Below are 26,351 nucleotides of genomic sequence, written 5' to 3'. Positions count from 1 at the left end.
AGACCATTCAAATATTTGGTGTTATGGAGCTCGTGAAGAGGTGGACCGTTATTGACGTAGCCCCACAATAAGAACGTAACAAAAACAAATTGTTACTTAGCGATCAATATTGATGGGTGAATTGAAATTACCCTATTTAATACCTCAGATGTATTTGCTGCTGCTTAAATTTTATTAATGCCATTTTGAGTAGACGAATAGATCGCGGAGACCTTAGGTCCGTTTGAAGCACTTTGAGTCTGTCTCTAGATTATACCTCTTGGTAAAGAACGATCATGATACAGGTATGTAAAGCCGTAAAGAACATTCCTGAGATTTCAACACCCAGGGGAAGGGTTTACACGTATTTTAATGTATTTAGTATCTATGTCAGCCAGTGCACTGCAGCTGACTACGTTTGCGTTGAGTGGCGCATCGTGCTAAGCCCTAGGAATGCGCTTAATTTCTAACCTAAGACTACCCCGCTTAGATTCGCAGGTTCAAATCCCGTAGGGGATAATTTAGTACCAGAGGATTGCTGGCGGCTTCCTCCCGCCACCCCTACCCCAAGCCACAGAAAACTTGCACTTTTTAGGTCGGTTCGCGGAACACCAAAAATGGAATTGATAAAGAAAAATGATGCAATGCAGCGAGTTGCTGCTAAATGCGCCGCGAATACCTAAAATATGATTGGATATTTTTGTTTTGTTTTTTAATTTAAATGCTGGGTATATGGATTAATAAATTATTTTCACCTTTCTATGTCGATTACTTTAATTACGTAGTGTGTGCCTTTAATGTTACGTAACAATGAAGTACTTTTATTTATCTGCTCAATCTATTATTATTTATCCACTGAATCGAGTTTAGCAAACATAAGTAATTTTTTCCGCATTTTAAAGTGTAACCAGGCAGAGGTGGAGGAAGAAAAGTTGACCTTTTGCCATTATCCTTTAGGCATACATGTTTACCTACAGCAAAACCAAAAGCTGTAAATTTGATATTGAACTTGACAATCAAAAAGCTAGGCCGACGGTTAACGAAACTGCCACCACCCGCAAAAAGTTTGTCAGCTTTAGGCCGACGGTGACGCGTTATTCAACAGTCTTTAGTTGGGCGACAACTTTACGATGACGTGATTGGACATGGCGACCAATTTAGCCCTAAGCGAACGCCATATAAAAAAGATGTTTTCTTGTAGGCTTTCCCACTACCGGAGGAAAAAATCTCATTATGTATAATTTTTGCAGCCATAGATTAAACATTTACATAAAGTCATCAGCTCCACGAAACTAGGGCTCAACGTCTCAACTTCTTAACTTTGGCCGCGAGTAGGGCTAGCCTAAATTTTACTGGTTGGCAAAATTGGCCCGACTTCGCTCAGTTGGATGATTCGTGTCAACCATAACATCGACTGATGGATTTCATTAATCATCTTGCACAATTTCATTGATCATTTGAAGGCTCTCTCCTAACTTTCCAAGCTAAGGAAGAACGCAAGAGAATCGATTCCGGCCCATTACAAGTTGAAGCAGTGAGGAAAGCTTACTTGTGCCTGTATGGGTTTCGCTTTGGGTAGGATCTTCATATAAGCGCGACTGGACTGAGGTCTGAACTCTGGATCTCCAGTTGGATAATGTATATTTAATACACTGACTTGTAAAGATCCATTTGTACACTCAGTGTCCAATGAGAGGATGAGCTGAAAAAGCCTAACTTGGTAACATCACGCGCACTCACTCAGAAATACAGGAGACCGATATCTGAGCAAAGTTACAGGCCAACACACTAAACTGCCAAGAAAGACTATAAAAAGACATGATATACTCGACCACATGTTGGAAGTACAGTAAGTTGGTCTCGCGCAATCCAACTCGTAATCCATTTAGATTCGCCAATATTATAAAACTTACGACACTTGCATAAATATAATTTTGTGTCTCCAGTATTAGATTTTCTATATGTAGCCTACTATTCAAACAACTGAACTATCGCACTATTGGATTCCTCGGGCCCCTTAAATGTTCCACTGGAATTATGCTTCACCAAAAAAAAAAAAAAAATTCAAAACCACTGGGTTGCATCAATAAATGATTCCATGTTTGATAACTTGACTAACTGGACAGCATAACTTATTTTTAATCGCATAACCCACACGGACTGGTAACCTGGCAAAAGGGCGTGGTACTCAGGTTTGATTACGCAGTCATTTCGGCTTTCATCACCCCCACCGGATTGTGTGTGGAAATGCTTCTTATTAAATTTCATTTTTTTTTTTTTTGAAACTTCATCGCTTTTGGCAGAATCCAAAAATCGAAAATACCTTAGAAGAGTGAGTAATTTGTTACATAACATTATCACATTGCACCAAAACTTGTAGGGTCACATTTTTGCCAGAACAGCCATAGACCACTCACAACACTATCACCCTTGTGTGGTGCATACCATATATGTACACACCCTTTAAACTTGACCATTTCCCCGTTTTATAGTATATATGTGGTATCATCACTCAATGGTATTGTACTTACATCCAAATTCTTAATCTTATTACTATATTTACATGCAGTGTGTTTCATGTTGTGTTGTGTCTGTATTTATATATATAGATGTTGTTTTGTTATACAAACTCCTTTGTACACACAGTTTTGGATACTCCACTCTTACCTCTGTTACCAAACCCACCCACCCTCTTTGCACAACTGTCTGTATAAAGGACCATATTATAAGTATTTGATGTACCGTAATATAATTTATATTTGCTTATACAAACGCACACACTTTGCTCTGATTGAATATAGAAGGAATGCACAAACTTCATGTGCGGCGAGCACCCTAATCATCATACACGAGTAGCAGACGTAAATTAACTCTTCGCTATATTTATCTCGGGAACTGAATGCCAAGCCCTGTATTATCCCCAAGATTAACAACTGAATAAAAAAAAAACATGGCTATGTACTGATTTATATTCTTCGAGTAAAGTTGTAAATTGATGATGTTTTAGCCTTTTTTGATATAATTCGTACACTTTACCACAATTTTCACATTACTTGAATTTCGAATACAATTTATTGGAATGGTCGTGATCACAAATGTACTGATTGACTCGACATGGTTTGCAATACGCTAATCATTGTTATCAGATTTCCCATATCAAAAGGAATGTATGACGCATATTCGTGTTTTAGGTCAGTATGAACTTGTGCATACATACCGTATTCAGTATTTATAATTACTAATTCTTTTATATTGCTTTTACGAGACGAATAAACATACATACATACACCGGACCAATATGTAAATCCTATCCCTTTCTTACAAACTTTTAGTAATAATATACAATAAACATATATAACCGCACGAACAAACGCAGCATGTTAATTACCGAATTTGCCTCGAGGAAAATCTGCCTATAAGTAATATTTTGCGGCGGTGTCCTCGTCAGTCACCGTAGCGCAGGGGTAGCGACTAGGTGCCGCTGAGCGTAAGTCTTTGGAGGATGAACTGATAGTAAGCCCCAAAACGGCCAAATATCAGTGAATAGCTCTAGAATAGAGCAAAATAGTATTGAAAAAGACGTTCTTACCACTTTGTGTCTAACTTTAAATGCCATGAAATCGTTTGTTTCAAAATTTCGGATCTTAGGGCAAAAAATAAACACACTCGCTACCACTCAAAATTAAAAAAAAAAAAAAAAGATTGCGCAAGAAATTCCAATTTTCAAATCATTCCTAACACTAACTAGATAAATACCAATTTTTAAACGATGCGGACCGTTTGCGTGTAAAGCGAACGTGATGACCACTACACTACAGAAACGCATACGCCGGTGGGTCATATTAAAATGAACAATACTCTTGGGAGACTTCTATATAAGGAAACATATACACCCGTGGTTCGTGAAATCGGCTTGAAACCGACCCTGATGTCTTTCCGTAGTGTAGTGGTCATCGCGTTTGCAAACGGTCCTTCCAAAGTGAGAAACATGTTTTCCTGTTAACATTTCGCTCTAGCCTAAAATCTTTGACGAATCTCGTTCATCGCCGTAAGAAATGGTGCATATTATGAACTTAGGTATCCTTTTTAAGTATAAATTAACCCTTCGTGGTAGATTTTTACTTCCTCCTAATATCTCGAAATACTTTTAAGATGAAATGAATATTTGCTGGAACAATCGATTATAACCAAATGTATTTTTATCATAATTATCACACATTTAAGAAAAATGGGTGGAAATGCTGAAATTAATCAGTTGTTAAAAACATCTCAAATACAATAAGTAATTAAAGTTTAACTTTAGTGGGAAGTATTGCGGTAAACTTATAAATGAAAATAGTTGTCAAATCACCGACTTTTTTTTTAATTCTAGATAAGTAATTTTATCCGTTGCTAAAACGTGGAGATAATGAAGATAGACATTTCAAATGTCAAGTTGCTCAATTTAAAGCGTAAAAGTGTGGAATCGAGTAATATATGAACCGATTAAAATGAACAGGAGACGGATTAAAATATGCAGTGGATCTTGAGAAGACTTCGAGGTTTTTTAAAAACCCAAATAACACGCATATGTAGTTACCACACACCCTGCCTCTATACACGGCGGTTGTGAATTAAGTATTTTAGGTTCGAAACCCTTATTGGTCTAGCAGTATATTCCTACCAAGCCGCAAGTTTCAGATTTTTACGTAAGAGTTACAGTTTCCGTGAAGCCTCGTTCTAAGTGGAAATACGAAACACCGTGAGAAAATGACCGCGGAGACTTATCATAACTACATTCTCATTCGTCACATATACAAATCGTTACGTTGTAAACGATCCATCCAACGTGAATCTAGACCGCTAGGGTTGATATCTAACTTTTAAGTGTTCCCTCTTTCATGTCATTTATTTTGCCGTCATATCCATTGTGCAAGGCTGGCTGCATTCTGCGTTATTGGACACGTTAGTGGACATAACGATCGTTTTGTTATTATGTTGTTGTTGTACTTGTTCTTTGTAGCAGAAAAAAACTCTTTGATTACTGGACTAATCAATTTGAAACTAAACTTTTCGCTAGAACGCTATTACTTTTATTTATTTCAAGTATCCCGGTGTGCTGTATGGGATTCGTTTCTTCGTGTGATATGACGTCATCACAATTTTGCCACTATGTTGCGCTATGTGCTCATAAATTTGAGCATAACTCTCTTGTTTATCGCCATTTGATTGTTCACAGCGTACTCAATTATAAATTTTTACCCACTGTCTAATGAACACAATTGCTACGACACCGTCACTCCCACCACTTCAAGGCATACCATATGCTTATTTTGTCTCATATTCTTTTGAATGATGTATAGGACTGAAACAAGTGCAGAAACGAAACATTTAGTGAACTTGCAAACAGCTGTGAAGATTATATCTCATATTCGGTAAACAAAGGTTTAGAATTCGAAGTTTTATAAGATTTTCATATTCAGCAAACGAATAATTCAAATTTTACAATTGCGGTAAATTTTGAATTCGACAAACAAACATTTCAAAATCTAAGTTTTGTGATGAAGTTTTTATTTTGTGTTGCAGTCCTAACCAATTACAATTCTTATTCCTACGCCGTGATTATCTTGTTAAAACGTGTAAAAACAATAAAAAACCGTCAAAAAGCACTAAAAACCTTGCTAAAAAGTGCAAAAATGTATCAGAAGTTCGCTCAACTCCATTTGTCTCTTGTAATTTTGCTCAGAGATCATTGTTCTATATTTTTGAGTGATGCGCGTAACTTTGCTTTCAGTAAATTTGCTTATACAAACACACACACTTTGCTCTGATTGAATATAGAAGGAATGCACAAACTTCATGTGCGGCGAGCACCCTAATCATCATACACGAGTAGCAGACGTAAATTAACTCTTCGCTATATTTATCTCGGGAACTGAATGCCAAGCCCTGTATTATCCCCAAGATTAACAACTGAATAAAAAAAAAAACATGGCTATGTACTGATTTATATTCTTCGAGTAAAGTTGTAAATTGATGATGTTTTAGCCTTTTTTGATATAATTCGTACACTTTACCACAATTTTCACATTACTTGAATTTCGAATACAATTTATTGGAATGGTCGTGATCACAAATGTACTGATTGACTCGACATGGTTTGCAATACGCTAATCATTGTTATCAGATTTCCTATTTCCAGAGGTAAATAGTATCTTGTGCTACTATAATAGAAACCAGTCGAACTTTACATATATTATTGCGATTTTGAGGAAAATCCATAACATGCACTGCGATTAATACTTCAGCCTTCTCCTCTTATGGAATTAGTTTGAAACGAGCACTCCAAAACCTGACAAAAATAGCACGTGGTGACTCAGTATTCTAAATTACCAAAATTATGTTGAAACTAATGCACCCATCGAAAATATTCATAACGGTCGGTTGTAAAATAGCAAATATGCAATTTATATATATGTATTCCTATTTTATCGATTTGATCGACAACACGGGGTTATTTTCGCTGTACTTGGGCGACGGTAATATTTGGGCCACATTTTGCTGTCGCACAAATAGTTTGGACTTTATTTTCTTTAGGAGCAAAAAGTGTGAAACTTTTTGTGATTCTGGTTCTTGTCGACAGTTTCTAGGCCCAGCTATCTATCTTGTAGTTGTTTTTGCTAAGTTGGGGCTACAAATATATATCATGATTTCTCTTTTTAGACCCGGTTATCTTTTGACAAGATTTTGAGGATTAACAGGAAATTTTTTTCGCTATCGTATTGTATTCCAATAATTCGCTGGAAACATATCTGGAACTTGGAGTACTGTTATGGTAAATTTCACCCTAAATGTGCAAACTTGCAGACTGGACCTATTACGTCATATATAGTATGTATCTGCTTAGTCAGGAGCGATGAGAAGTCGGTTTTAGTTATCGATTCAAATAAAGGATAAATTCAGTCGGATCTTGCTCGCCTTACCGTACTTGGTAAGGATTTCCCATAATTAATCGAATTGGTGGGGATATCACTTCAAGTGTGCAAAGTATCTCACTATCTAATTATGGCAGCCATGAGAATATATGGAGCAAACATAATAATCCTCTTCAGAGTGACAGAATAGAGTCTTTTCGTGATATTATTAGGAGTGTTTATAGAGTTTCTTTTCATGGTTTTGCTGATATATCAATTCAATGGACCATATATAAAAACTTTATTATGTTGTTTTGTTCTGCCAGCTAATATTTAGTAAGTTGCATATTAATAGTTTTATTTGAACTCCTGGATATGAATCACTGTTTGCCACAACTTGTGAATGAAGTTGCCAAAGTTCAATTCGTTACTTGAAGGTGAATATAATTTATTGAACAACTATCATAATATCAAATATTCATTAGTTTCATAGACACCCGATTAGTTTTTGTTTTGAGCATTAAAGATTAAGTTTTTCAAACCAATCAATTCTGTACATTCTAGCATTGCTCAATCAGAAAATTAACTAATAATACATATTACATATGATAACAATTTTTGATTTGGCAACATATTCCATATTCTTAACAACATGCTTGACTATTGCCGACTTTATTTATATTTTGCTTGAAAGCTAACAAAAAAGCGGCGACGTCGTCCCATAAACTGGTACCTATCTATATCGATAAATGAATATGAAACATTCAGTACTCCAGAAGTATGTGAACCAAGATGGCGGACACCGGAACATTGTATGTGTACAACGTTAGGGTTAGGCCATAATTTCAGGAACAAATACTACGGGACTCACTTGGGTATTCCCCGACCTTGTAATAGAACTAAGGAAAATTAGAATACAATTATGGCCTAATCCTAACCTGGTACACATACTACGTACCGGTGTCCGCCATCTTGGTTCACATATTTCTGGAGCGCCAAACATCCATACCCGTACATTATTATATTTTCCCAAACCAAATCAACAAAATCATTTTTTTGCTGAAGATGCATTTTAGATCAAATAACGTTACCGTGGTTTTCCTAATCGCAGATGTGGTGAATTACGATGCTAACAAGAAAACAGACAAAAAACAAAGCGCTTTGCTTCCATTTTGAGGGTTTAATAAATGAAAGACGTTAAAGCGGTTCAATAAATGATTGAAGTATTATGTGCTTCATTGTACAGTATATAAGATAATTCGGAGTCATTCAAAAACATGTGGAAGGAAAGATGGTATTTGGAGAATGAAGAATTCGGTGAGGATAAAACTAGTAAATATCGCAAGAAAAATCATATGGTTGATCTGAAAAAAGAAGTTGTTCAGCAAATATCGGAAAAAAGACATATTGGCCGAATATCCACAAACCGTTGGTATGATTGGAAAGTTATTTATCAGCCAAACCCCTCTTGTGCACTATAAAAGTTTATCTATTACCATTCATGAATATAAGTGATATAGCATTGTAAGCTGGCCTCTAAGTGAGTGTTGATTCTGAGTATGCCAACAAAACTACAATCGAAATCGGTGCGAGCCTGGTAAAATATGTTGGTGATCGACAAGGAATGTCTTTTTTTAACATCTGTATCTAATTCTCAAACTCAAAATTTATGTACCTATACATGTACCTTATGCTTTATGAGGAAGTGAATAAGCGATTGGTGTGAAACTAAAAGTAAATGAGAAATAAATTTACTCTTACATTCTCTCTTATTAAAGATACTCAGGTTATTTTCTAATTTGTAAAATCGCCCCTCTTTTCTAAGTTTCTGATAATGCATCTTTCAATTGGTTTTTAAATTCTTTAAAATTTCGGCACGAAACACGCGCACCAATTTTTGATCTACATATTGATTTTCCTTTTTCTTAAAAATGAAACTGGATTCTGAAACCATGCCCATTTTGGCAAATGAATATAGGTTATTTTTATTCATTTTGTAAAAATTGTTCGAAATACCTTCATAACGTTTCTGGACTTTGAATCGCTGACAACGAAATACTAGAAAAAGTGTGGTGCGTGATATATAGCGGTCATCGTGATATTTATTCTTGATTACTGTGTACTTTTACTAGGATTTTTCCGCATTGTTGTAAACACATAATATTAATTACATTAACTGGCGTAACTATTTTCCGACTATTAAATAAGCAAATCAGTTAATGGCCTATACACTGTGGACTAATTTGGACGCATCCCACTCAGATATATATATTGCCTGAAATTGAAATTCAGATTAAAAAGATCTACTTAGCTCTTGAAATTTTTCTAACGAACTGGAACTCTGGCATATTTAAAAGCTCATGTTATTCTTTTAGCGACAGAATTCCTAATTAAACTAATGGGGTACAATTTGTTGCTGAGACTTGTGGCAACGCAGGAATTAGGACACGTCTATGTACGGAAAGTCTGAATTGCTCCTGAAGATGCCGAGTTATTTCGTTTTCCACCCCCATTCTCTCTGTTCTCCCGTTTTAAATATATAATTATGCAACTTACGGTCATCAGAACACGAAATATTGCATTTATTAGGAAAAGTTTCTGGTAATGGTAAAAGTTTTCTGGAAATGGTAACTATATTTGAAAGAATATATTTTATTTCAAAGAACGGGTAATTATTCAGGTGATGGTTCGATTTAATGGTGGGAGGTACCAAAATACAACGTGTAGTTTTAACTTGCTCATATAAATACTTTCAATTGTTAATACAATAAATTATCGCAAAACAACTTAATAATTATGGCGATTTCAAGACCCTCAACATCATGAATCGATATTTTCTAGTTCTTTTGCCTAAAAGTGATGTAAAGCACGTGTAATGCACTTATTATAGACAAATACATTTGAATACAACAAAAAACGACATCGAACGCACAAAATTGAGATAATCGATGAAACCCTATAGTAACTTCGATATGCGATAATTAGTTTTCTAACCCCATTTATTTGCGAATTTAATGCGTCTCTGAAATACCAAGTGATTGGTATTGACATCATTGGTTTTCATCAAATATATCAAAAGTGATGGCCGAAAAAAACGATAAAAAAATAAATTTAAAATCCAATTTTTTCGAATTTTATTGATGATAACATTTTTAGCTTTCTTATGTTGAAATATATCCGAATATACTAAAAATTTTAATCCAAATGCACTAGAACAAATTTTCCATTTTGGGGTCCGAGGTCATATAGGTAATTGAAACCACTCCCTTAAAATATAATTATAAAATTCTCACATCGACTAATGCAAAAAAAAATTAAGTTTGACTGAAAATTCGCTCATTTATATGTGTTTGAAGTTTAACTCACGACTTCGTAACTTTCAGCAATAAGTCATTTAACAGATAATCCAATTTATGAAATTATGGAAATTTTGTCATGTGGTATTCAAAACTCCACTATGAACAACTTTCAAAATATCGCTATTAGATCTCTTTTCAGGTTACACTTTGACCTCAATAAAAAAATCTATTCCATTTTTGAAATTGCAATTACTTCGCAAAATATAATTTTGTAGACGATGAGATTTTAGTTCTGAACAATTCCTGAACAATACTTTTCAGTATGTATACTGTCAATTTATTATTTTTCCATGTGTGCCATCTATTACGAGTATAAAAATAATTAAATGAGTAGTCTCATATTTTCATGTGCATGGTCTAATATCGTCTGTTACACGAGAAACTCATCTGTGATTAGGCAACCGAGAGCACTTCAGTTCGAAAGCGCAGTCGGAGTCAGATGTCGTTACGCACGACGAAACTTGATACGAAAGTATATTCGGGGTTTCGGGAACAAACGAACATTTTACAGGGAACTAATCCGTGCCAAACTTGGCAAGAAGGTCTGTCACGATGTCTACAAAACCCACAAAAGTGATCAGGCCAAAGGAAGAGGTTTATTTTTTGCAAAACCGGGTTTTTGGGTCTCGGATGCGAGTACCCGTCAATCTAGTCACACTCAAGTGATTTCAATGTTTACAGGTCATTGAGCTCTGTTTCCGGGCAGAGCGTTTTACAGACTATATTTTTACAAATATATTCAACAGGTGGGCAGTGGCTTACAAGCAAAGCATTTAGGGGAAGCGTGAACGTTTTTAATGATGGACTATGATTAAATAGCCAGCTCGCGGTGTCAACCATATCCAATGATGTTCCTCATTCCCGCAAATAGGCTAAATAACGTAGTCCCTCGGAATTGGGCGACGACGATTGGGCACCAACTCCAATATATTTAAAACGAACTGTATCACTTGCGTGAAATTTTGTCATACCATTTTTTATTGAAAACCGCTAAAAATAACGCTGTGAGTGGCTCACCATATGCCACAGAAAACGAGTAGCCCAACTGCAGCAAAAAATAACATGTGACCGAAATGCAGCAAATAGATGTATATATATATATATACTACATAACAGGGCGTCATCAATTATATTTGTGAATTATATATATTTGTGAAGTCTGGTCAATAGTTAACCAGTTGCCCACCTGAATGAAATCCTCCAAAAGCACACAAAGTAGCCCACGCCACGATAAGTATATTATCACAAGATATTTCCAGCTCTTAAAATGACGAACTGGACAGTGCGTGAAACATGTGTATATATGCATAATACGTCGCGGTTCTCTGAGGGCATAGTGTCCGCTGTGAATTACGTCTCTCACTACTTTTATGGTATATATATATATATATCACTGAAGCGTGATAAAGGTCTGCCTTTTATTGCAAAATTTATGTTTTATGTCTTCACCAAGGTTTTTTGTACTAAATTATTGAAACGGTGCTAGGAAGACTGTTATTTTATTCTTTCTTATGTGTAGATTTTTAAATGATCAATTGTTAGTTTTATTCTACTGCATTCGAATAGATTCCGCAAGCTGGAAGGAAAATCACTTGGAATGATCTTTGAGAAAAACAGCATACGCACTAAAGTATCAACAGAAATTGGAACGCACTTGTTAGGAGGACATTCTTGCGTTATAACGTTATGAAGACGTTCAGGGCAGCAATAAAGCAGGGTCGGTAATTAATTAGAAGCAAGCTTTTAATTAGATTTTCTAGAGCAGGGTGGTCCAAAGTTGTCCGCTTCCGGGGCCACAAAATTATTTTTGCATTCTTCGGGGACCACAATAGTGCCAAGAATAGATAAACAGCGCGATACAGAACAAACACTTCTAGTGTGCAAACACAGTGATCAATATTTGTCATTTAACTCATTTATCAAGCTAAAACATGCGGAAATCACAAAAAAACGCACTAAAACGTGCCAAAGTCTTTCTCTATACCTACATTTAGTGTAAGATTTAAAACTCTTCATAACTGAGAAAGTGCCTCCGCACATGTTTTTAAAAACATTGCTTCCTAAAAGCAGTATGCCAGGAAGTCGCAATTAGTTTGGTTGTCGCGCCTGTTTTCCCTCAGGTTTGCTATCGATTTTGCTTCAAACTTGGAGTATGGTATAGTTATCCATTAATGCCGAAACCGGAAAGATATGGCAGAAATTGTCATTTAAATTTGTAACGAAATTTATATAAGCCTATCCTTTGAGAATCTCAATATTAGAATGAGTAAACATTGTTTGAATATGAATTGTCATTTCTGTTGAAAGCTACAATTTTAGGCATTTACCACGAATGACTAACTTTTAATTCATTTGTAATTGATACCTACATTTTAAGTAATTTACGTCAATGCGGTGAACTGCCCAGTAGTTCATTATTTCTTCACCATACTTAAAATACGCTAAACAATCTTGTAGCTTTGGCAACGTAGGCCCGGATATGAGATAGCAAAATATGTGAGTGTTATCGGAAGAAGTAAACGACTAGTTTGAAGAGAAAGGTGTGAGAAAAGTGAGTGCACACGATGCACCTACCGTTGAATGGTTACGTCCTTTATTATCGGCTTATAAAATGTAGAAATACTGTCTATATTAGTATTTATATATATATATATATATACAAATATAACTTTCTCATTCCTTACGCAATTGGATAAAGTACAGAAATAATATTCATATATATGAGAAACTTGGTAAAAACATACTACATAGAATGTGGATTCATCGAACACTGCCTCGATGTAATACACTCAGATGTGTTACTCATATTCGAAAACAATCTACATCACCAAAAATGTAGGAAATACATATTTAAATCAACCCAAACTACTTTTTTTTACAAAAAAAAAAACAGAGTTAGTTTATTGTTTACCTTTTCATGACCACAGTGTTGCATCTACAAATCATGCTCAGATATGTCGACAGCAGGACATCTCGATGAAAGGAAGTAGTTTGCTTTCACTAGCAGACTATACTAGAGAAGATCTTCTTCATTTATTAAGCAGTGCTGCTGACCTAAAGTTAAGGATGAAGCAACTGAACGAAAGGTATTACAAATCTTTCCCAATGTCTTCCTTTGTCGTGGAAGATTGAGAAGGGTAGGAATAGGGTAGGGTTTCTGTGTTTATCCTGGGAATCGAAAAGATGATAAGACAGCTCAGTCATATATATATGATGAACTCGCCTTTTTGAATCCCTCTCGATCATACTCTAGGTCGATTTCATTGTAGCATATAGTTCTAGAATCTAGATGATGAAGGAAGCAATAACCGACCAGCTGTTACGTGATCCAGGAAAACTTTCATAAGTACACTTAAGCATCGACATCGCCTTTATAAATGTTATAAATAGCGGGGCCACAATTTATGCATGGTTTTTATAAATCTATTCAATTTGGTATACGCTAAATTTATTCAAAGTGCAATAAATCGCCATTAATAATCTAATTTGTCTGTTAATTCATAAGTTACGCTTCAAAATAGTTGAGGAAATTGTTTTAAATCAGTTTGTAAGCTATGGTGTAATGATGGAGACGTACCATCAAATTTAAATATCCTTCTAATGATCATTGCGCCGATAAGTTGATGTTAATGATCATTTTAGGTTAAGATCAATTGTTTGTTTTATCCTACTGCATTCGAATAGATTCCGCAAGCTGGAAGGAAAATCACTTGGAATGATCTTTGAGAAAACCAGCACACGCACTAAAATATCAACAGAAATTGGAATGAATTTGTTAGGAGGACATTCTTGCGTCATACCATATGAAGACGTTCAGAGCAACGCTAATGGAGGGTCGGTAATTAATTAGAAGCAAGCTTTCGGATCTTCCGGGAACTCGTTTATGAATATTGATAAATCAATGAATTAAGACAATCGTTAATGTATCTGCTAACACTCTCGCTATAGTTCATATATATACAATGGAAATGAGCAGTGAAAAAAAATACTTTACTCTGTCGATATATATATATATGTAGGGGGATAAAAAAAATTAGATAGAGGTAAATGGATAACCCGGTTGCTATTTGAATGGCCTCATCTATAAAAGACTGTCGGGGCTGTCATATATACATCAGTTTGATTATTAGGGTAACTACATAAGATGTAGTAAACTGTCAAGTGCAATGCTTTATATGAAGACATTTATATAATTTCGAAATGTAGAAAATGGTGGTAAATATGCCAAGATCTGTGTTTGAGTTTGCTGAAAACAAACGGTAATCTGTGATGATGGTGTAATAAGTATAAGAATGGAAATATGAATGGGATTGCACAACTCACGATTTGGCCCGCGGGTCGCAGGTTGTCCATGTCAGAACTATACCCACACCCCACTTATTAAAAGAGAAATGGAACTAAGCGGCTGTTATCCCGCCTCTTCAACACAAATAGGTTTTGAAAAAATCCTCAAATTCGTTTTGAGATTAAACTTGTTGAACCCGGAAAAGTTTGGAATTGGAGCGTCTAAATGCCCGCAATCGAGTCTTCAACTCGGCTCCGTTAATACATGCCGTAAATATTTACGACAAACGGGCTCTACTCTGTTCGTTCTATTCTAGCTGTCTTTAAACTAACTCCAAGTCTGGAGGACAACGTCAAATTAAAATAGCATGAAATGACAAAATACAAATGTCTACAGCTGGATTTATTATTATGGAAATGTTAGTACTAACATAGCCGTCTTAGACCAAACTTGATATTCATTTATAAAAATTCCATTTCGTTCACAAGCAATTAATTATAAAATGAACAAATTGTTCGATCACAAACCTGACGAATGATTGTTGTAAAATTGATTAGAATTTAAAAGAAAAGAATATAAACCTATAATATTTTTTGTCATAAATTTTATAATATACACACACAATGAAATACCAACAATACATTCATTTTATCAACACTACAGGATACACAGCATTTAAAATAAAAAAGTAGTCAATAGCAGTGAAACACTTGATTGGCTTCGGAGTTACGTACACACATGAAATGTAAGTCTTTGACTGAGGGGTTTAGTGATCGTGGTGGTACTTAATCATATAGTGATGTTAGAAAACGGTGTAATGGTGCCATGCATTTAGTCATCTTCTCCCTCGTCAAATTCATTGTCTTCTGGGGAAGAGTCCTGATGGATTTGATATTCAGTTATCAGGTCATTCATGTTACTCTCCGCTTCTATAAACTCCATTTCATCCATACCTTCTCCAGTATACCAATGCATGAACGCCTTTCTCTTGAACATTGCCGAGAATTGATCTGATATGCGTTGGAAGAGATCCTATATTGATATGTATAAATGTAGCAAGAAATTAGAAATACATTGTTAGCTATTCCTTTGGAAATGTTTGAATCAGTCAATTTTGTAAACTCATACTGGAACTAAAGCTATGTCAATCTGGACAAATTCAAGCATCCTGTGTTATACGAAATGAATAAAAACGCTAAGAAGATGAATAGAAGTTTTGCATGAGGCATTATACAATAAAAACTAACCCAACGACGTGATAAGTCACTTAAGAAAAAAAAAACACAACAAGGAAGTACATAAAAGCGGAGGCATTGTTCTGTGATATATAAGCATCACCGTTTGATCTTGAGTCTACATACTATCAAAGTACCTGAATTGCAGTTGTGTTGGCAATAAATGTCGCCGACATTTTGAGTCCTCTTGGAGGGATGTCACATACAGCTGTCATAATGTTATCAGGAATCCATTCCACGAAATACGGACTGTACTTGTTTTTAGCACTGATGATGTGCATGTCGATTTCGTGGGTGGACACCTTTCCACGGAAAATTGCAGCGACAGTCAAGAATCGACCTCGGCGGGGATCGCAAGCAGCCATCATGTTTTTCGCATCAAACATTTGTCTCGTTAATTCTGGAACCGTTATTGCCCGATAATATTGATCTCCTCTACTGGTTAGAGGCGCAAATCCAGGCATAAAAAAATGAAGCCTAGGAAACGGAACCATATTAACAGCAAGTTTTCGTAAATCAGAATTCAGTTGCCCCGGAAAGCGGAGACATGTTGTAACACCACTCATGGTTGTTGAAACAAGGTGATTCAAATCACCGTAAGTTGGAGTAGTGAGTTTCAGAGTACGAAAGCAAATGTCGTACAACGCTTCATTGTCTATGCAGTAGGTTTCATCAGTACTTTCCAAAAGTTGATGAATAGAAAGTGTAGCGTTATAAGGCTCAACAACGGCATCTGAGACTTTTGGAGAAGGAACGACGCTGTAGCTTACTACCATTCTATCTGGATACTCTTCGCGTATTTTTGATAGAAGAAGCGTTCCCATGCCTGATCCTGTTCCACCACCAAGAGAATGTGAAAGCTGGAAACCCTGAACGCAGTCACAACTTTCTGTTTCTCTCCTTGCGACATCCATCACCTCATCGACCAATTCTGCACCTTCGGTGTAGTGCCCTTTGGCCCAGTTGTTTCCGGCGCCACTTTGACCTGGAAAATTGTACAAATGAAATCAACGAATGGCCACTCTTATTTACTCAAAATATGCTAAAGATAAAATTACATACCGAAGATGAAGTTGTCTGGGCGGAAAAGTCGGCCGTACGGTCCCGACCTAACGGCATCCATGGTACCCGGCTCCAAATCTACCAAAATTGTACGAGGTACATATCTTCCGCCTGTCGTGGAATGCAATTTTTACCAATATTTTGCAACTAAAATGCGCATCTTGTGCATAATAAGAAGGAATGGACTTATTTCATCGAATCGAATACAGTGGATAGTTGAAGTCTATGTATTTTTCTATTGATATAAGTTTATGTTCCAAGAAATGTGTTGCAAAAATGTAAGAATATTTCTTTATGTGGAAGAGAAAGTTTTATATCGTTTTTTTTGTTTTATTTTACATATAAATCAACAGCAAATCATTTAACCTGCCGACTCATTATAATACACGTCTATCCGTTTCAGCTGAAGATCATTATCTCCAATGTAATATCCATCGGCGTCAATACCATGTTCGTCTGAAATGACTTCCCAGAACTAAACGTTGCAAATGATTGTTAGATGAATGGTTGTCAATTTACAATTCTCAGCACTGGTTTTAATTCGGTAAATTCAATTTTATCATTGTATATATTTAGAGCATCATATTATATACCAGTGATTTTCACCTTTTTGGTGGAGCGGAAACCCAATGAAACATTCCGGAGCTGGAGGAACCGCTGTCGAATAATTTTATTGTCTGAATTGTATAAACTATAAATAATTAAGCGAAGATAAATGTATAAGCGAAGTTAATATTATACTGGCAAAACAACATGATCATTAACGTGTAGAAAGTTTAATAATAGTGGCAAACCTACAAAGTATTTGATTACATTTGAACATGCAAATCCCGGAGTTAAATCGAAACCTGTGAAAACCTTCGACTGTACACTACTGGCGAAACCCTGGGGTGACGCGGCCGCGGAATTCCGATTCTAAACCCCTGATACAAACATATAATAAATATCCCATACATACACCGATCACATTCATACATCGGGAACAACTAACTGATAAACTATTTAAAGTCTCCGCCGTCAGGCAGGCAGATGGCCTTGGCTCGCGATATGTCTCACCGCCTTTTCATTCCCGCAGCAACGTTTCATTTGACAAACGCTAGTATAAACTGCAAAATAAAATCTTACCTTTGTCCCTATCTGATTTCCACATTGACCTGTTTGTACACTAACTATTTCTCGCATTGTTATAAATAATATCCTTACGCAGTTAATTGCCCTACCTCTTTTGTTACCAGACCGTAATTTCACTTCTAAAATGTCCGAATGTGGTACCCAATACTACGTAATACATTCCTACCCTAATACTATCTATCTAGTCGTAACGTTAACTAACTAACGAATAAAAGTCTTCATTTTAAAGTTATGCCACAACATTGTGACCTCATAATCGAACAAAAATTTGTTCTGAAAATTTCTGATCTCAGCAGCACAAAAAGCCAAGGGCCTACATCCGAACTGTGAAAAACACACAAAGTGTATGTAATTTCTAACCATTGTCTACTCACTTCGAGCTCATGTATATAGATAAATGTGTGGATATCATATTATGAAGTCAATGTACAGGCCTATCATTCGGCATGCTAACTGACGACAAAATAAGTTGGTTGAAAATTGAGAACAGACAAATTCCCAATAGCATCTCCAGATAAACGAAACACGGTGAGCCCACTGTCGGCATCAGTATAACACACCAACGTATTATGGCAGGTAATTAATGCAGGTCGGTTGGTATCACGAAATAGCCATTGGAACTGGCTCGGCGGTGTGGCGCATCGTGCTAAGCGTTAGGAATACGCTCGCCACCGCATCTCTGATTACCCTCAGTGGGTTCGCAGGTTCGAATCCAATGCGGGGATGATCATGTGCGAGAGGATTGCTGGACTCCTCGCCGCCATAGGGTGGCTTCCTCAATCATCAAGTCCATACTTCCGAAAACAAATAACTGGCTAACTAATCCCATACCCGACCTAGACTGGCAACCGGACGAGAGGCCGTGTTTCGCCATATGATTAGGCCGTCTTATCGGCTTTCCTCTCCCCCGGGATCAATATGTAGAATCCTATCCTAACTTGTACAGTGATTGCGTTGAAAAGTGCATAAGGCAATATAGGCAACTAGAGTAACTTTTTTTTCTGACCAAGAATTTCTTTTATAATTTGCGCATCTTCACTGACAAGTTGTTTGATCGTATCTAACTCCGCTGGAAGGTCATAGATGAAAACAAAGATGGATGATTTCATTATTAATCCAATTTTACATTTTTAAGTTACTACCCAAAAGTTACTTACATGAAACTTGGTTTTTGTCGTCTTTCACTTTGTATTTTTCCATGTTGAGACAGCCGCGGTTATTATTATTGAGTCTCTTGCAAATTCAAATGCACTAACTCTTAATTCGAATGACAGCTTAGCGTCTCAAATCCGAAAAGAGCTGTACCGCATACGAAATAACCTGCATTAAAATTGGTACATCATTCCCTAGCCACCCACCGACCGTCGTGGCCACTGCTGATGAATCCACATTCAAACAACCTGTCGAGTACCCTATACTCAACAGTGACGCCATTGGCTGGTGGACGCGGGTCTCCAAATAAATAAGGATATCGAGTCCGCAGGTAAGATTGCGAATGTATGCAGGTGAAATGCAACGCAATTTGAGCGCGGTTTTCAAATGTAAGGTTTTAGAATGCATGAGTTTTATACTCATGATCAAGCTTTCTATTTTTATTCATGCTGTGTTATACCCAATCTTGGGTGTCGCTGCTCGATAACCAGTACTGTTTTTGACGTCTCCCTCCACCCTGTAACTGCTATTCTTATTTTATTCTACACTTATATATGTAAGTTACGTATTTTCAGCATTGGTGGAAAAATAAATTATATACTGATAAATAAATCCATCATGTTTTAAGTTATGATCAGGCAAGCGAAACAGATACTCTGAAATCATTCGCCTTCTCGTGACATTATAATACCAGGTTTCATTGTATAACTTGGTTGTTAATTTTGTTTAAAATATATATTTTCCATGCATAACGATAATTATAATAATTTAAACTGATACATTAATAACGTATTGGTTCCAATGGCCATCGGATTATATGGTCCTCCATTTCAAAAACATTGACATGAATGTAAATAAAATTGGAGAAATAGGTAAATTTAACTTGATTATCAAATATTTGTCATTGTGTTTTTTTATATTAACTAAATTTCTTGGGAATTTGAAAATGTTTCTTTCTGTGTAGTGTAACATAACTGAAAAAAATTATTTGGCAATATCGAAAATATCATGTTATAAGTCCGAAATGGCAACGGACTAATTTGACAAATAAATATGCTGATGAGTTCGCGGACCCTAAAAAGAAATATCAAACAAGATTCTGTCAACGGGATAAGGTGTTGAGAATAAAATTAGCGCTGGCGTGAGTTCATCCGTCAATGACACACAAAACTGTTTAATTGTTCATGGCCTCAGCTATTCAGGTTGTACCATGCCAAAACACGAATTTGGGGTCATTTCTATTGTTTAAAATAGCGGGCAGAGCCATTGCCAACGCTTTTAAACATTTATTCGAGGACATGTCAATGTTTCTGGTTTGTTATGTGTATCCGTCGATTCTAGTAAAATTACATTAGCATGTAAGGAAAAAAATAGGAAATCTGAACTACCTGTACTCTTGACTAATTTTTCTAACGACCAAGTCCAGTTGACAATTACTCTTTACTCGCATTTTTGTATATTGTATTTAAAGATTGTTCAAACAAGATAGAGAAATACATATTCGTTTAATACAACAGAAATTCATAGATGTAAACAATCATTACCAGGGATTTGTTAGAGAGGAGTTTGAACTTGAATAAGCCCCACACTTTTCCAGATTTTCCTAACATTTGGTGAAGTCACGAGCATTTACCGAAAGAAATGATACTTGAAAGCTACGAAGCCACTGAAAAGAGGTTATTAAACATTGAACAACTTATGAATGATAGAAAGCGATGTTCGCAGTAGAGAAAATCATTTTTCAAGAACAATTTATGGAAGTAATCAATAAGTTAATTTTGTGCCAATGGACCGTCCGATCACTATAAAATAAGTATAAGCACAGCAATACTGAAGGCAGTTCAAATTATATACGGAGATGTTAGGATAACTCCGGCAATTGCACAGTGCAAGATAAGTTTTGTGGATTAACTCAATTCAGTGATGTGTATTTATTACCAATGTTTTCCATATGACAACCAAGCCAAACAAGCATGAAATTGTGTTCCTTATGAAATAGACTGGTTTAATGTAAGCTGTGTGTGCTACCCAAAGAAATCTTGCTTTTTCATGGGAATACATACACCAAGGCATGTGAATGTTGTTTTGAATATAGTCTCATGGCGCTGAAATTATATCTGCTTCACTCTTTCAAGCAATCATTTGGACTTGAAACCACAGCACAAGTTCAAAGAATTCTACAATCAAAAACTCCTTCAAGTTGCTGGTTTAGACAAGAATGGCATTGGAAATGAAGCAATTTCATTACAACGATTAGCGTAATGTCCTTTCTTCCCGCACTTGAAACAAGTGACTCTTGATAAATCCCTCATGGGTCTCATACGAGGAACAGACGTTGGTGACAAGCCAGTTAGAGATGTGTTCGGCATCGCACCTAGTATTCCTGCACCAAGATTCGATGATGGCATGGGTATGGATGGAGTCATGTTTGGTCGAGTTATGTGAAGCACAAGCCCACCAAACTGTGGTGTGGTGGCATGGATTCCATTAGGCATGCTTTTGTTAGTATCAGCTTCAGAGGTTCGATATGGATTTTGTGGACAAGTTGCCACTTTATGCCCAAATTCTCCACATATGTGACATTTTGCACCTTTCGGTTCCACAGTGGGAAGATCCCATGTTGGATGGGTATATTTACATTTTTTCCCATCAGGGCAGAATCCAATAAGATAGTTTATACACATAACCCTTCTTTTATGCCTCTTGCTGCAGTGAGGGCCATGTTTACAAAAGCCCCTATCATACCAAGGGCAATCCTTTATTTTACTAGCAGGGTCAATATGCTGATATTGACAATCCTTGTTGTCACATCGGCCAAATTTTGAGTAGAAATAGCACTCAGGCATTTTGCTCATATCATACTCATGTAAAAACTCACATTGATCTCCCTTTTTGCATAACCCACGAAGCCAATGTTTGCAAACAACTGCTTTGTCACCCAAAACATGACGAAATGGGCAGTTTACACCTCTCGCACAGACATTTTGCTTGAAAAAATGACACACAGATGCCCCAGACTTATCCATTCCAGGAAAAGGCAGGGGCTGAACTCCCAGTTGTTGTTCCATTGCAACTTCCATATCAAATACAACATTATTAACATCAGCAACTATTGCCTGCATAATATTACTGATCAAGAGCTTTCAGAGTAACAGTTTATGTAAAAATAAAACATGTTATCAATATGACCATCTAAACTAGCCTGCACATACATCAAATACAAATTATCCAAGGGTCTGTAAATATTTTACAAACATACACAATATATATTTGAAAATTTTGATAATGGTTGATTTTAGCAAAGCTATAGACCTGGTTTAAATAAACAAAAATAATTCAAATTCTTTGCTATTAGGATGCACCCAAAAATAATACAATTATTAAGCAAAATAGGAATATGAAACCTCCTGGTCAGCCTTACCAGCAAGTCTCGAAGAAATCAATACAGTCACATCAGTGAAATGACAAGGTATATTAATTTCCAAGCGTTATTGGTCAGTTAATTTTAAATTATGCCCAACACAGAAACAACAATTTTCACTCCAAAGATGTCCAACTAATATGTAAGCTACTATGTTCATATAGAATCTTTTTCTTTCAGCATTGCTTACCCACTTTCTTACACAGTTGGTGAGGTGGTGGGTATGGAAAATGGGCCAGAGATTAACTAGCAATGCCAACAGACTCAAGTCGAGCACTATTAGTCCATAGTGACCAAAAATATACGAATTTCAAATAATCTTTATTGTAATTACTGTTTGCAAAGTTGCCATGGAGTAGAGCAACATTTATTCACTTTAGATTTGTAAATAATCATTATAGTAGACCAATTTTGAATATCAAAATTGATCATTAAAAGGTATTTAGATTTATAGTATATAATACATAACAAACTATATATTTAGTCAAGATTCCACAGTGCATTAAAAGTTTAATATTACATGTCTATTTTGTAAATTTTATCATAATTAAAAATGATATTTAACACAAAACAATTGAACAAGGTAGAAAATGAAAGAGTCTAAAAGTCTGTCACTCTTCCTCTCCTCTCCCAATCACCATATCTTGTTGGCTCGGGCCCTGCCGGTCCACCAATTTCCCCAGTGTATGGATTTATATTATCTGTGGAAAAATCTCAAATTGAGAAAATGCATAGGATGTTTACAACTAAATAGACATAGTTGACTAAGCTTTGTTTATAGAATAGATTAACTGCAAATGACATGAATTTGGATTCTAGAATGCCATTATGCTACAGTGTTGGGAGCTTTGTAGCGACAGACTAACAGCAAAAACCCAAAATGCTGAAATGAGGTTTAAACATAGGCCTATGGCACAGGCAATCTCACCTTGTGAGTTGAGATATAGCAGTCTATAGGACTGAAAAGCAAGACGAGATACAGCGGTACAAAATTAAGGTATAAACTTGTAAGCATCCTGATACCATGATAGGCTAGTACATTACAGTGATTACACCTAAGTAATTTAATGTTTTAGGTCATGCATCGTTCAGTCATTGTTAAAAACAAACTATCAAGCGACATGGCTAGGATACGGAACAAGACTGCAAGATGGCTGGATGGTGTTTCAATAAACACTGAAACAAGAAGGTTAAATGAGGAATGCATAGGCATAATAAAAACAGTAAAACTATTCTGTTAGTCTTGCCTACCCTTGGGGATTTGAGAATTATTTAGATTTTCTTGGGTCTTTTCGTGTTTCACACCTTTCTGTACGTCGTCCAGACGTCCTTTTGGTGTGTTGGGATGGTTTTCTTGACTTTCTGAAGAAAACAAACATTTTCCAAAATTTTTATAACAACGCGATATTTTGCTACCAATTCCCGTTGTCCGTGGCATTAAACTCATGTTGATATTCTTTACCTACTGGACCGATCTGTCACCGCGTAACCATGAACTTTATAAACTCGAATGGGGGAAAAGTGCAATCTATCTGCAAGAATACCGTAGCTATTACACCACCGCAGTGACCTAAAAACACGCGCTGCGAATGTACGTGCACGGAGTCAATATAAAATACTCGGGTGAAAATGCTACCCCATTTACGTTTACCAGTACCATTCGTGCCGTTGTCAAATTTTATTAATTAATGGCGTAATTGCTTTGACAGTAACAAAACCAGCCAAGTCCGTATTTCAATAAGTAAAGAGATAGTTCAAGAAGGTTTCTCTCTCGGAGCCCTGGGAATCTCTATGGAGCACTTTGTAAACCTAATAACTAAACTGCATTTTTGGGTAGGATGATGTATTCGTATTATAAGGTTTCTCTCTTGGAGCCCTGGGGATCTCTATGGAGCACTTTGAGAACCTATGAACTAAACTACATTTTTGGGTAAGATGATGTATCCGTATTATTTTATTTATCTAATTGTTAAAGGGTCGTCGCAAATGTTGTTCGTATATTTTAATGAGTATGAATTTCGGGTGATACAAAAATGTGTGTATCGTGTTATATCAGGGTACAAAATCTTTGATTACAAGCGCACATAACGCTACGTTTGATTGCTAGTGTAAGACTTGGGTATCTGCTTAGTTAGGGCAATGAATTTTTGACAACAAACTATACACTAGGTTCACCACCCTGAATGTTGGCTGGTTAGACAAAATAGTTGGTAAAATCTCCAACACATAGGTGAATTTTAATCAGTGTTGTTTTTTGAGTTTTAAAAATCAATATATACGAACCTCTGTTGTCCAAAGATTTTTGTATGTAGTCAGTGTGATTCTGGTTCGAAGGCGTACGGGAACAGCCGTAATATAAATTATCCCAGTGGAAAGACTCTAGATAGAAATCAGTTCGCCATGTTGAACGAGCCCGCTGCATGTTTGAAAGCGAATTCTAAACTAAATTTAAATTGCTGCCAATTTGAACAGTTATTCAGATGGAGCAACTGATAAAACAATGACAAGATTTAAACTCTTTGGTATAGCTTGGTATATATATATATATACTTGTATATCTTCCAATATATTATTTGTCTAACGTTTACTTAAGAGTTTAGTTTAGACGATCTGCTAATTTCTAAGACATACTTTATTTATAAATTCTCCTTTGTCTTTTTACCATTCTCCAAACTGCTGGTCAACACTATTACAGCGTTTTGGACACTCCAATTGATGCGTCGACCATCCACGTAATAAGCAAAAAACAATAACGTTACTTACACTACACGTTATTAACTGAAGCTGCTTATTTCAAATAAATATCATCTTAGCAAGTATGCAACATTGCAACACTAAATATATTCATATCATGTTTCCTTCCGATCCTGCCTTGATTGAAAATACTAAAATAGGATGAACCTCGCTACTTTTTTAATAATGATACTAGGAGATTAAGTGGCGATTCTTCATCAAATAAGAAAATATCGATTGTTTTATTGATTTAGCTTGATAGGAAAATGAATAGAGTATTGATGAAACATTTTATATTCACTTAAATATTTATTGAATTTCCCATGTCAGATATATCGATTTAGTTGACATCGAGTAATAATCGTTGGCAAAATAATTTTCAATGCTGTATCTTGTCAATGAATTTTGTATATATATATACATCAGAAATAAAATATGAGGAAATATTTTTCCCAAACGACTTCATTTCCGAGCCATGATATTATTACAAAAAAGAAAACATAGAAATGACAAAACAAAGAAAATTTGGTGCTCCAGAAGTATGCGCACCAAGATGTCGCACAACCTGACTTCTAACCGGTACACACACACTATGTTCAATTGTGCGCCATCTTGAAGCGCATACTTCTGGAGGCGTGAAAATTTTATTTATAAAGCTATATATATATATATATATATATATATAACAAATATCTCAAGGTATATTAATCCATCGTGATCAGGCATTTTGGTAACCTCTATTGTATATATATATATATATATATATATATATAGTAGCTTTGGCAATTTTTGAGATTTCTTTATGGCTTGAAGTACGACGCAGGTTATGTTTACTTTCAACGATGCCGATTTGACTTGAATTGAAAAAAATACAATTTCGTATTATTTTACTTATACAAGTTATACAACCAAAAAAATCAACTTCCTTTCAATATAGCCTCAGGCCGAAAATTTACTAACACTGGTCCGAGTCAAGTACAATTTATTTTAATACAATAATTTGACGCCTCCTGTTAATAATTAACGAAATATTCGGTACATTTTAGTTTTCATACGATTGGCACAAAACTGTGATGATGGGTTGGGATTGTCCAAATAAAA

General features: G+C 35.8%; 2 protein-coding genes across 4 annotated transcripts; both read right to left on the bottom strand.

Moving 5' to 3' along the window:
* Positions 1-14,901: 14,901 nt before the first annotated feature.
* Positions 14,902-18,124, bottom strand: LOC144425823 (tubulin beta-4 chain-like). The gene is made up of 5 exons (XM_078115536.1): positions 17,939-18,124; positions 17,180-17,288; positions 16,814-16,924; positions 15,889-16,736; positions 14,902-15,548 (listed from the first exon to the last, which is right to left on the bottom strand). The coding sequence occupies exons 1-5, from the start codon at positions 17,993-17,995 to the stop codon at positions 15,348-15,350; spliced, it is 1,326 nt and encodes a 441-aa protein (XP_077971662.1). The 5' UTR covers positions 17,996-18,124; the 3' UTR covers positions 14,902-15,347.
* Positions 18,125-20,513: 2,389 nt separating this feature from the next.
* LOC120345862 (cleavage and polyadenylation specificity factor subunit 4-like) lies at positions 20,514-25,357 on the bottom strand. Of its 3 annotated transcripts, XM_078115317.1 has the most exons (4): positions 25,180-25,357; positions 24,801-24,896; positions 23,769-23,879; positions 20,514-23,218 (listed from the first exon to the last, which is right to left on the bottom strand). In XM_078115317.1, the coding sequence occupies exon 4, from the start codon at positions 22,216-22,218 to the stop codon at positions 21,292-21,294; it is 927 nt and encodes a 308-aa protein (XP_077971443.1). In that variant the 5' UTR covers positions 22,219-23,218; positions 23,769-23,879; positions 24,801-24,896; positions 25,180-25,357; the 3' UTR covers positions 20,514-21,291. The 3 variants fall into 3 exon arrangements, with proteins under 3 accessions (XP_077971443.1, XP_039271375.2, XP_039271374.2); XM_039415441.2 differs by lacking the exon at positions 25,180-25,357 and having other exon boundaries at positions 24,801-25,006; XM_039415440.2 differs by lacking the exons at positions 24,801-24,896; positions 25,180-25,357 and having other exon boundaries at positions 23,769-24,201.
* Positions 25,358-26,351: the final 994 nt, after the last annotated feature.

The sequence above is a fragment of the Styela clava genome, chromosome 8, assembly GCF_964204865.1.
Source record: "Styela clava chromosome 8, kaStyClav1.hap1.2, whole genome shotgun sequence".
Lineage (NCBI taxonomy): Eukaryota > Metazoa > Chordata > Ascidiacea > Stolidobranchia > Styelidae > Styela > Styela clava.
The sequence above is the reverse complement of the archived record's forward strand: the minus strand, read 5'-3'. Positions and strand labels throughout refer to the sequence as shown.